Genomic DNA, 12242 nt, shown 5'->3' on the forward strand with positions numbered 1-12242 from the left:
GCTGGAGTGCAATGGTGTGATCTTGGCTCACGGCAAACCTCTGCCTCCTGGGTTCAAGCGATTCTTCTGCCTCAGCCTCCTGAGTAGCTGGGATTACAGGCACCTGCCACCATGCCCAGCTAATTTTTTGTATTTTTAGTAGAGATGGGGTTTCACCATGTTGGCCAGGCTGGTCTGGAACTCCTGACCTCAAATGATCTGCCCACCTCGGCCTCTCAAAGTGCTGGGATTATAGGCATGAGTCACTGCACCTGGCCTATTAATACATTTCCTACTCTTCATATATCATGACCTATCTTTGCAAGCCTCTCCACAGGGCAGGGACTAGAGCAAGATGAGTGAAGATCTACGGTGCAGACATTAAGGTTGCTCTCACTGTCAGGGTCGTGCAAGGGCATGCCATAGGCAGACCTTGCACTTTCAGGACCTGACAGTGAGTGACTCCCTAAAGTTTGCACCCTCAGCACCTAATTCACCTCGCCTACTCCCACCCTGGCCCTCACGTGACCCCAGCGTGGCAGCCAGGACCTGGGAGAACAGGGGCCAGGCACACCTCCCAGCCCACTCCCTTGGGTCAGCTCACCTCTCTTCTCAGGATCCAGAAAGGGGGCGTGGCTTCTGGCATGAAGCACGTGGAAACCAACTCCTATGACGTCCAGAGGCTGCTGCATGTCAAGGGCAAGAGGAACGTGGTAGCTGGAGAGGTAGGCAGGCCCCACTGGAGCATCGGCCACTGGAGCTGTGAGGAACAGGGTAGAGGGCAGGGGCTGAGGAGGGGTGAGGGGCAGGGAGGGGTGGCCAAGATGATGGATGATAGGTGAGCTCTGAGTGGGGTCTGCACCTCCCCCGTGGCTCCCTAGGTAGAGATGTCCTGGAAGAGTTTCAACCGAGGGGATGTTTTCCTCCTGGACCTTGGGAAGCTTATCATCCAGTGGAATGGACCTGAAAGCAATCGTATGGAGAGACTCAGGGTAAACCTGCCCATGCACCACACCTCCCTCTCGCATCCTAGACTGCCCCCACCTGCTCCTTTCCCCAGGCCTCTCCCCGCTGACTGTTGGGGACAGCGTGTTTGAAGGTGGCTCCGTCTCCATGTGTTTGGGGCAGGCGTGCATGTTGGAGTTTGCGTGTGTACTTGTGGTCAATCCACTCAGATAGAATGAGTCTCTACAGTGTGGCAGAGCCTGTGCCAAGCCTTGGGGATCCAGTGGTGAATGAAATGGACATGGACATACGTGTGTTTATACTCACAGTACATTGGCGCTGTGTGTGCACTGTGAGACTGCAAGTACGTTTGGGGGCAAAGAGATTTTTTTTTTGGAAACGCAGTTTCGCTCTTTTTGCCCAGGCTGGAGTGCAATGGCGCAATCTCGGTTCACTGCAACCTCCGCCTTCCGGGTTCAAGTGATTCTCCTGCCTCAGACTCCCGAGTAGCTGGGATTACAGGTGTGCACCACCACGCCTGGCTAATTTTTTGTATTTTTAGTAGAGACGGGGTTTCACCATGGCCAGGCTGGTCTTGAACTCCTGATCTCAGGTGATCCACCCGCCTCGGCCTCCCAGAGTGTTGGGATTACAGGCATGAGCCACTGCACCTGGCTGAAGAGATTGAGTACTGTGATCCTTGGGGCTCCGCTCTTGTCCCGAACTGTGAAGTCTAAGCACACATTTCCCACACTGTCAGAACAGAAGGCCCAGCAAGCCCACTTGAGCACCTTCCTGACAGTGGGGAAACCTGCTCTCCCAGCTGCCTTCCCCCTGGTTTCCTTACATGCCTGAAAAGCTTGACCCCTCCGATGAGGAAAAGCAGAGCAGGGGTCTCAACCCCTGTGGCTGCTGTAGGTGGTCTGGGCTTGCCTGGCAGGGTGTGGGGTGGCAGACACTGCCTTGTTCCCCCACCACTCCCGATGGGTCACCAGGGGCCTTCCTGCAGGGCATGACTCTGGCCAAGGAGATCCGAGACCAAGAGCGGGGAGGGCGCACCTATGTAGGCGTGGTGGATGGAGAGAATGAATCGGCATCCCCGAAGCTGATGGAGGTGATGAACCACGTGCTGGGCAAGCGCAAGGAGCTGAAGGCGGCTGTGCCCGACACGGTGGTGGAGCCGGCACTCAAGGCTGCACTCAAACTGTACCAGTGAGTGCCCAGCGGGGTTTTCCTGGGTGCTGGGGACTCCCTGGGAGCAGGTGCCCTGGCTGAGGGGCTTGGGCCCCCTCCCCATCTATGCCTTGCTTCTGTCCTGCAGTGTGTCTGACTCCGAGGGGAATCTGGTGGTGAGGGAAGTCGCCACGCGGCCGCTGACACAGGACCTGCTCAATCATGAGGTAAGAGGGTCTGGAGACCCCCCAGCCCACTGCAGCCTGGCCCCTTTCCCTCAAGCAGGAAAAATTCAGGGGGCTTGGGGTGGGCATGGGAGGGAGAGACTTTTTTTGTGTGAGGCTGTCCCAGTCCAGCACTTCCAGCTCCATCAGACTCTTACCTCTCCCGACTATAGGACTGTTACATCCTGGACCAGGGGGGCCTGAAGATCTACGTGTGGAGAGGGAAGAAAGCCAATGAGCAGGAGAAGAAGGGAGCCATGAGCCATGCGCTGGTAGTTGGGCGGGGTGGGGGGGTCCAGGAGGAGGGCAGAGTGATGGGAGGGAGAGAGCAGATAGCAGCCTGGGGTGGGCAGGCAGGCTCAGACCAGGGCATAGCGCCAGGCAGAGGCAGGGAAGGCTGGGAGGAGCAGGATGAGGGCTGGGCCCGGCCCAATGGGAGGGGCCTGAGGGGCCATTCTGTGGTCATCTTCAGGGTTCTCTGCACACCAGGAAGCCAACCACCAGGCAACCCTGGGGCCATCTCAGGATGTGGGCTCTCACCTCCCTGCACCTGAGCTGAGTTTAGAGAAGGGAAGGAGAAATGGAGGGAGGCTGGCTTCCTACAAAAGGGGATTGGGTCAGCTCAGACCAGGGCCAAGTCAGAGTTTGGGGTCATTGCTGGGGCTGGAGTCGTAACCCTAACTGGCTTGGGGCCAGTGTTGGATCGGGGACTGGGCATTAGGATTAGCATTGAGGTAGGGTCACATTAGGAGTTAGATTTGGCTTTGGGATTGGGGTCAGAGTTGTGTTTGGGTATTAGATTTGAGGTTGAGGTCAGAGTGAGTCTTGAGGCCAGTGTTAGCTTTCAGGCGGCATCAGATTTGACCTTGAGGCTGGGGTCAGAGTAGGATTAGGTTGGGGATTAGCATTGGGATTGGGTTTGGGTTCAGATTTGGTGCGGGGGTAGATCTGATGGTGGATCTGGTGAGGTTACAGCCAGGTTTTGGCTTGCATTGGGAGTGGGAACTAGGGGAGGGGCATAGCTTCCAGCCACCCCTTTCTCTTTCCAGAACTTCATCAAAGCCAAGCAGTACCCACCAAGCACACAGGTGGAGGTGCAGAATGATGGGGCTGAGTCAGCCATCTTTCAGCAGCTCTTCCAGAAGTGGACAGCGTCCAACCGGACCTCAGGCCTAAGCAAAACCCACACTGTGGGCTCCGTGGGTGAGGGCCAGGTGGGGGCAGTGAGGGAGCCAGGATCCAGGAGCTGGGCCAGGAGAGCCACTTGGTCCACCAACCACCCTCCTTCCCTGACATGCATCTTCCACGAAGACTTTTACGCTGGCTCTGGGCTTGTCCTAGCAGATGAGGACATGGACAAACTCTAGTTGTCACAGAAAGGGAGCTGAGAGGGCTGGGCATGGTGGCATATGCCTGTAATCCCAGCACTTTGGGAGGCTGAGGTGGGTGGATCACCTGAGGTCAGGAGTTTGAGATTAGCCTAACACGGTGAAACCCCGTCTCTACTGAAAAAAAAATAATAATAAATTAGCCAAGCATGGTGGTGCATGCCTGTAACCCCAGCTACTCAGAAGGCTGAGGCTGGAGAATCGCTTGAATTCGGGAGGCGGAGGTTGCAGTGAGACAAGATCGTGCCATTGCACTCCAGCCTGGGCAACAAGAGCGAAACTCCGTCTCAAAAAAAAAAAAAAAAAAGGGAGCTGACAGTGATGTGATATTTCATTTGGGATGGGGTTGGGCCTCCCTGGAAACCAAACAGCTTCAGTCTCTAGTCTCTTACCAGCCAGTATTTGCTGAGGGCAAGCTCAGTGCCCGGCACCTAGGAGAGGAGAAATAATAGTGTACAGCCCCCATCATTGCAGAGCTCCCTACTGAGCTGGGAGACAAGGTCAAGGCTTGAAGTCTGAATGCTGCAGGGGTCAGGACGTAGATCAACAAAGCTAAAGCCTTGCTCTTATGCCTCTCCTGGCTCCCTGGGAGCGGGAGTTTTAGAGGGAGGGAGATACGGTTCTCTATTGTAGCTCTGTCACATTCTGTGCGACCAGGTAAGCTACTGAATCTCTCTTGCTTTGGTTTCCTCATCTGAAAATGGGTCTAAGAATTGTAGCCACCGTTCAGGGCTGTTGTGTGGACCTGGGAGACCTCAGCTGGTGACAACTGGTTTCATGATTTCCCCCACTCTAGCCAAAGTGGAACAGGTGAAGTTCGATGCCACATCCATGCATGTCAAGCCTCAGGTGGCTGCCCAGCAGAAGATGGTAGATGATGGGAGTGGGGAAGTGCAGGTATGTGAGGGCAGAGAGGCCCGTGCTGGGTGGAGCAGAGATGGTGGAGCCTGTCCTGGACCTCACCCTGGCCTGGTACTGGCCCTAGGTGTGGCGCATTGAGAACCTAGAGCTGGTACCTGTGGATTCCAAGTGGCTAGGCCACTTCTATGGGGGCGACTGCTACCTGCTGCTCTACACCTACCTCATCGGCGAGAAGCAGCACTACCTGCTCTACATCTGGCAGGTCAGGTCCCGCCACGTCCCACCCAGAGCACAGCCGGCTTAGCTCCGCCTTGTACAAACTCCTGCTAAGTGGCCATCACCCTTGGGTTGAATACCTCTGGGGATGGGGAGCTCACCCCTTCAAGAAGGACTGCTTTGGCTATGAGGTCCCGCTAGTACCCCGATTCACAGCCCTTTTCCTTTTGATGCTCTGAGTCTCCCTTCCAATTTTCATTGCCTTCTGCACACTCTTGTCACCTGCTCTGCCCGTGGGTTTTTGTGTCTAGATGCGAGGGAGCAGGGAGTGTGTCTAGGACTGAGTGGTGTGGTGCCTGTGATGCTTCCCTGAAGAAGGAGCAGAAAGGAAAGGAGGAGGTTTGGGGTTAAGGCTGGGATTGTAGGTAGGACAGGGCTGGGCTGGGTCTGGGAAAGAATTAGGTTTGAGGTTCAGATCAGAACTGAGGTATGGTTCAGACTGGGGTTTTGGCTGTTTCACAGTGGAGTTTGGTAGGGAAGACAATTGAGTTTAGGACCAGTTCAGACTTGAGGATGGAGTTGTTGCTGAGGCTGAGGATGGGGTCAGAATTCGGGGCTGACTCCATCCCACTCACTCCCTCCTGCTCATCCCCAGGGCAGCCAGGCCAGCCAAGATGAAATTACAGCATCAGCTTATCAAGCCGTCATCCTGGACCAGAAGTACAATGGTGAACCAGTCCAGATCCGGGTCCCAATGGGCAAGGAGCCACCTCATCTTATGTCCATCTTCAAGGGACGCATGGTGGTCTACCAGGTATGGCTGCTGAACTGAGGTGTCTGGCAGTACCCACTGTGGCAAGACACGCATCCAGGAGATGGGGAAGGGGATGGGTGGTGGGAGCAGGGCTTAAGGTGAAGCCCATTCTTCATAGGAGACTACCCTGGAGGTTCTATCACCTTTGTGGAACTGGTAACAGAAACAACCCATTTGGTTACTTTAGAAATACGTGTAATTGGGCCGGGCATGGTGGCTCACGCTTGTAATCCCAGCACTTTGGAGGCTGAGGCAGGTGGATCACCTGAGGTCAGGAGTTCAAGACCAGCCTGGCCAACATGGTGAAACCCCATCTCTACAAAAATACAAAAATTAGCCGGACATGATGGTGGGTGCCTGTAATCTCAGCTACTCAGGAGGCTGAGGCAGAAGAATCTCTTCAACCTGGGAGGCAGAGATTGCAGTGAGCCGAGATTGTGCCATTGCACTCCAGCCTGGGCAACAGAGCGAGACTCCGTCTTTAAAAAAAAAAAAAGGCCGGTTGCGGTGGCTCACACCTGTAATCCTAGCACTTTGGGAGGCTGAGGTGGGTGGATCACCTGAAGTCAGTAGTTCAAAATGAGGGCATGCAATGCAGGGGGCACAGCAAGGACAAGGGCCTGGGGGAGATGCTCCATGGGGAACATCAGAAGCCTGGTGGAACTGGCCAGGCGTGGTGGTTCACACCTGTAATCCCAGCACTTTGGGAGGCAGAGGTGGGTGGATCACCTGATGTCAGGAGTTTGAGAGCAGCCTGGCCAACATGGCGAAACCCTGTCTGTACTAAAAATACAAAAATTAGCCGAACGTGGTGGTGCATGCCTGTAATCTCAGCTACTGGGGAGGCTGGGGCAGGAGAATGGCTCGAACCTGGGAGATGGTGAGTCAGGATCACACCATTGCACTCCAGCCTGGGCAACAGAGCGAGACTCTGTCTCAAGGAAAAAAAAAAAAAAAAAAAAGGCTAGGCACTGTGGCTCACATCTGTAATCCCAGCACTTTGGGAGGCTGAGGTGGGCGGATCTCCTGAGGTCAGGAGTTCGAGACCAGCCTGACCAACATGAAGAAACCCCATCTCTACTAAAACTACAAAAATAAGCCGGGCGTGGCGGTGGATGCCTACAATCCCAGCTACCCAGGAGGCTAAGGCAGGAGAATTGCTTGAACCCGGGAGGCGGAGGGTGCAGTGAGCTGAGATAGTGCCATTGCACTCCAGCCTGGGCAACAAGAGCAAAACTCTGTCTCAAAAAAAAAAAAAAAAAAGCCTGGCAGAGCTAAGCTGGAGGATTTGATGGCAGCAGTGGCTGCAAAGGCAGTTTGCATCTTCGTCATGTGGGGCCTTCAAAGGCAAAGCTGAGGAGCTGGCCTTTAGGCTATAAGAAATGGGGAGTCACTGAACATTTTTGAAAAGAGAAACGCCATGATGCAAACAATGTTTTAGAAAGACCTGGTGACAGAGCATCAGAGGAGCTGCAGGGGCAAACCTCCCCGCCCTACACTATCCCTCTCTGGTTCTCTTTGTGCCCCTCTGTTCCCCATCATCTTCTTTACTAAGTGACTCCTGACTCTCTCTCCCTGTCTTCTGCCCTCACCTGCAGGGAGGTACCTCCCGAGCTAACAACTTGGAGCCCGGGCCCTCCACACGGCTGTTCCAGGTCCAGGGAACTGGCGCCAACAATACCAAGGCCTTTGAGGTCCCAGCGCGGGCCAATTTCCTCAATTCCAATGATGTGTTTGTCCTCAAGACCCAGTCTTGCTGCTACCTATGGTGTGGGAAGGTGTGTTCAGGGCCTAGAGGCCTCCCCATCCGCAAATGGGTCATGGGAGTCCCCCAGTTTCGCAGCAGCCCTAGGTCAGGGCAGGAACCCCTGGCCAACTAAGTTGTGCCTGCTCAGTTCTCAGCCGCCTCTGGAACCCAGTCCCTCCCTCCTCAGTAGCTCTGGGTCTATCTTTCTGCCTCATCAATGACCATCCTCAGATTCTCTGCCTCTCTGTCTGAGTCAGTCTCTCTTGTTCTGTTTCTCTGGCCACCTCCATCTGTCCCTGTGTTGGTCTGTCTTTATGTCTTGGGCTCTCTCTCACTACCCTGAGCCTGTCACTGCCTCTCCTTTGATCTCTGTAAGAAGAATGCATAGCCTCTTGGAGTCCCTCTCGACCCTTGAAAAGACTCTCTAGTTTCTTCTGCTATTCTTTGGGGTGTCAAGGACAGAAGAAAGCATGGAATCGTCCCTGTGTGGCCTGTATACACAGGGTCCTGACCCAGGAGAGCCCTCTTAGACCCCGGAACTCTGGGCAGTGAATGTGGTAGGAGGGTGGAGGTAGGGGTGGCACTAGAAATTAGCTGACCCTTTTTTTCCTAGGGCTGTAGCGGGGACGAGCGGGAGATGGCCAAGATGGTTGCTGACACCATCTCTCGGACGGAGAAGCAAGTGGTGGTGGAAGGGCAGGAGCCAGCCAACTTCTGGATGGCCCTGGGTGGGAAGGCCCCCTATGCCAACACCAAGAGGTAACTTTCAGGTCCCTCCACCTCCAGGTTACCAAGGTGGGGGAGCCTCCCAGTATCTCTATCCCCACACCCAGAGCCTACAGCAGGCATGAACTGAGGACTCTGTGTGTTAGGCACTGTGCCAGGCCCCCAGGCCTACAAGATGAATAAAGGGCAGCCCATACCCTTGGAGCCTCTTGGCACAGGGGCTGTGTCTGTGCTGCTCACTACATTATGCCCAGAACCTGGTGGGGTGTTTCCTTGGCAAAGGGAATTCCTGGCCATAGGAGGCAGCTCAAAGCAAGGGGCAGGGCTAGAGGTTTGCCTTTCAGTAACAAGATGCCAGAGGCCAGCCTGCCTTTAGGTCCTGACACAGGCCTGGGATGTTGAGCACTAGCCGCAAGCCCTCTTTCAAATGGTTTTGTTTTGTTTTTGTGACAGGGTCTCGCTCTGTCACCCAGGCTGGAATGCAGTGGTGCAGTCTCAGCTCACTGCAGCCTCTGCCTCCGCCTCCCGGGTTCCAGCAATTCTCCTGCTGCAGCCTCCTGGGTAGCTGAGATTACAGGCGCCCACCACCACGCCCAGCTAATTTTTGTATTTTTAGTAGAGACAGGGTTTCACCATGTTGGCCAGGCTGGTCTTGAACTCCTGACCTCAGGTGATCCACCTGCCTCAGCCTCCCAAAATGCTAGGATTACAGGCGTGGGCCACTGTGCCTGGCTCAAATGGTTTTTCTAGAGAATATCCATGATCTACTAGTCCCTAGTTCAAAAGCAAAAGGGCATGTACTGTAGTAGCAGTAGGAGGGATGGAGGCAAGATATCAGAAAGAACTTCCTAACAAGGCTCTGCAAAAGCCACTGGAATGCATGTCCAGAAAGCAGGGACAATTTCTTCCTCAGAGCACTCTTGGAATGAGAGGGGGTGCTTTCGTCAATCAGAAGATAGAGCTTTTTGCTGGAGATGACCTTTCTATGCCAGAGTCCCTTCCTCGGAGTTCTGTGCCCTCAATTCTCCTTTTGCCACACCTTCCTTCTGCCAGTACAATCTTCTCTCCATCCTGCAGACTACAGGAAGAAAACCTGGTCATCACCCCCCGGCTCTTTGAATGTTCCAACAAGACTGGGCGCTTCCTGGCCACAGAGATCCCTGACTTCAATCAGGATGACTTGGAAGAGGATGACGTGTTCCTACTAGATGTCTGGGACCAGGTAGGACCAAGGGCCTGGGGACCCCTCTTCCCAGCCACCTCAATCCCCAGGGCCAAGAAAGAGTGGCTTTAAGGTTAGGTAAGTGTCAACGTTTTCTTGGCCCTCACATAATTTCTTCCTGGAAATGGTATGAACACCAGAAGTTTAAGAAAGAAGGAAGGTGGGGAAGAACATGCTCAGAGGGGCTGCAGGGAAGAACGTATTCTCTCCCAAAGTCCTATTTATTTCACATGGCAGCAGGAGTGTTTTTGAGAATCCTGGGCTTTGGACAGTCTGGGAGACACACATTTGCAGAATATCCAAGTACAAGGCCTCTGTCCAACCTCCTAATTTCCCAGATACAAATTCAAGGCCAGATGGTGCCTGCCCTAGGTCATTTGGCTGGTAGTGGTAGAGTCAGGGTCAAGGTCAGGGCTTCACTGTTGGACAACTGAGGCAGAGCCCTGTGGGCCAGGGAGGACAGGAAGGATGGACTGATCTCCTGAGTTTCTCAATAGGTCTTCTTCTGGATTGGGAAACATGCCAACGAGGAGGAGAAGAAGGCCGCAGCAACCACTGCACAGGAATACCTCAAGACCCATCCCAGCGGGCGTGACCCCGAGACCCCCATCATTGTGGTGAAGCAGGGACACGAGCCCCCCACCTTCACAGGCTGGTTCCTGGCTTGGGATCCCTTCAAGTGGAGTGTGAGTGGCCTCTTCCCAGCATGTCCTTCTCTAGCCCTGCCTGGAGATCAGTGCTGATTCCTGCAGGCCATTCTGTCTCTTTGGGATATATGACCTGCTGATTTAGAAAGGGGCTAGAGGAGGCTTAGAATAGAAAGTAACGCTGCACTAAGGCCATTAGGCCTCCTGGTGAGAGGGAAGAAGTCTATCAAAAACCAAGGCTAATTATAGTGCCTTGTTTGCGCACTACATTTAGAGCAAAGCTGATGGATAGTATAGGTAATAAATGTACTGATTACTTAAATTAAAATTAAATGCACTTCAAAATTCAGTTTATCACTAGCCACATGTGGCTGCTGGCTACTGTGTTGGGCAGAAGAGGTGAGAATGTTCTCATCATTGCAGCAACACAGTGGATCCTCCGTGCCAGCTAAAATATGTTGGTTCTAAAGAACTGACAAATATCTTCCTGGTGCTAAATTCGAAGCAAAATGGGTCATGTATGTGGTCCTTACCTAAGGGATGGTGTGCCAAGCTCCCACAGGGCATTTCCTAAACTGGCCCCACATAGAAGCAAGGGGCAGATCCCCAGAATAGAACTCCAGCAAAGATTTTCTGTAGGAAGAAGGCCAAGGTAGAGTGAAGCCTGGCCTAGTGGCTCTGGGTGCTCTAAATTGTCACAACAGATGGCTTTAGGGAAGCAGAAAGCTTAATTTCCTTAAATCTGTTGGTTTGTTTTTTAAATTCTGCAGTTAGATGGGTTTTTAGTTTTTACTCAAGGCAACATATCGAGATGCCAGGTTTTCTCAATCCACTTTAGTTATCACCTTTCCCTCACCTCGAGTGTGTGCTGGCTTCTCTCTCAGCCTCATTCACTCATTCACTCATTCATTCATTCATTCATTCAGCATACGTGTGCTCTAGGATATGGAGATGGGACTCCTCAGAGAGCCATGGTCCCTTCACTCCTCTGTGGCAGGGCTCCCTTCTAGGATCTGGGGGGACCCCCACCCATCCCCAGGAGCCCTGCATTCCCCAGAGCCTACATAGCCTAGGCAGGGTTCTCCACACTGACTGCGGGTTCTTGCCCTGGCCCCTGCAGGTGGGAAAAGATCCTGCCCATCCCCATGTCAGGCTGAGCTGGGACAAATATAGCCTGCCCTCCCCTTTTCTGATCTGGTAGCCCCTCTGGTCCCAGCCTCACCATCTAATCTCCTTTTTCAGGGACCCTCCTCCAGCCTCAGCCTGCGTATCCTCTTTCCTTTCTTACCACTAGGCCCCAGACCAGCCTTCTTTTCGTTCCTGAGGGAAAATGGCTTCTCATCCATCTCCTCTGCTGAGATCCAGGTCTAATCTGTTATTTACTTTATGTGCAGAACACCAAATCCTATGAGGACCTGAAGGTGGAGCTTGGCAACTCTAGGGACTGGAGCCAGATCACTGCTGTGAGTCCGGGGCGGGGTGGCTGGGCCCTGAAGTGGCCAGCTGGTGGTCAGACCTGTGGGAGCCAAGAATGCTGCAGAGAAGACACCAGTGTCCTGTGCTTTCCCTCCTATTTCTCCCCACTTCTCATTCTTCTTGCTGTTTAACTTCAGTGCCTCTAGTGGTTTTGTTTCCTCAATTTCCTAGTGAAATGGTTCTCAATTTTTTTTTTTTTTTTTTTTTTGAGACACAGTTTCACTCTACCTCCCAGGCTGGAGTGAGTGCAGTGGCAGGATCTTGGCTCACTGCAACCTCCACCTCCCGGGTTCAAGTGATTCTCATGCCTCAACCTCCCAAGTAGCTGGGATTACAGGTGTGTGCCACCACACCTGGCTAATTTTTGTATTTTTAGTAGAGACAAGGTTTCACCGTGTTGGCCAGGCTGGTCTCAAACTCCTGACCTCAAGTGATCCACCAGCCTTGGCCTCCCAAAATGCTAGGATTGCAGGCATGAGCCACCACACCTGGCCTGGTTCTCAAATTTTATCATGCATAGAAGTCTGGGAGATGGGGGCAGGGAGTGAGGGGGAAGCATATTAAAATGCAGATTCCAAGGCCCCATTCCCAAATATTCTGGTTTATAGACTTAGAATTGGCACCTAGGAAGCTGCATCTTTTAAATCTTATTTTAAAAAGGTGATTTCATGTAGTTAGTCCATGGACTACACTTTGAGTAATAATGCTGTCTCTACACTCCATCACCTTTGGGGTCCCTTCTCTAGGTGGAATAACTACAACTCCTTTGGTCTTTCAGTGAGTTAACAGAAATGTATTTGGGCTGGGCGCAGTGGCTCATGCCT

General features: G+C 53.2%; 1 protein-coding gene across 1 annotated transcript in view; it reads left to right on the forward strand.

Moving 5' to 3' along the window:
* VIL1 (villin 1) overlaps positions 1 to 12242 on the forward strand; it is a 44427-nt gene that overhangs the window by 21592 nt on the left and 10593 nt on the right. The window contains exons 5-18 of the mRNA XM_055290605.2: positions 596 to 704; positions 861 to 971; positions 1934 to 2136; positions 2246 to 2324; positions 2495 to 2593; positions 3371 to 3524; positions 4506 to 4606; positions 4695 to 4832; positions 5442 to 5600; positions 7199 to 7378; positions 7961 to 8106; positions 9151 to 9295; positions 9793 to 9981; positions 11337 to 11405. Coding sequence (XP_055146580.2) covers positions 596 to 704; positions 861 to 971; positions 1934 to 2136; positions 2246 to 2324; positions 2495 to 2593; positions 3371 to 3524; positions 4506 to 4606; positions 4695 to 4832; positions 5442 to 5600; positions 7199 to 7378; positions 7961 to 8106; positions 9151 to 9295; positions 9793 to 9981; positions 11337 to 11405 — 1882 coding nt within the window. The remainder of the gene's footprint in view (positions 1 to 595; positions 705 to 860; positions 972 to 1933; positions 2137 to 2245; positions 2325 to 2494; positions 2594 to 3370; positions 3525 to 4505; positions 4607 to 4694; positions 4833 to 5441; positions 5601 to 7198; positions 7379 to 7960; positions 8107 to 9150; positions 9296 to 9792; positions 9982 to 11336; positions 11406 to 12242) is intronic.

Source organism: Symphalangus syndactylus, chromosome 8 (assembly GCF_028878055.3).
Source record: "Symphalangus syndactylus isolate Jambi chromosome 8, NHGRI_mSymSyn1-v2.1_pri, whole genome shotgun sequence".
NCBI lineage: Eukaryota > Metazoa > Chordata > Mammalia > Primates > Hylobatidae > Symphalangus > Symphalangus syndactylus.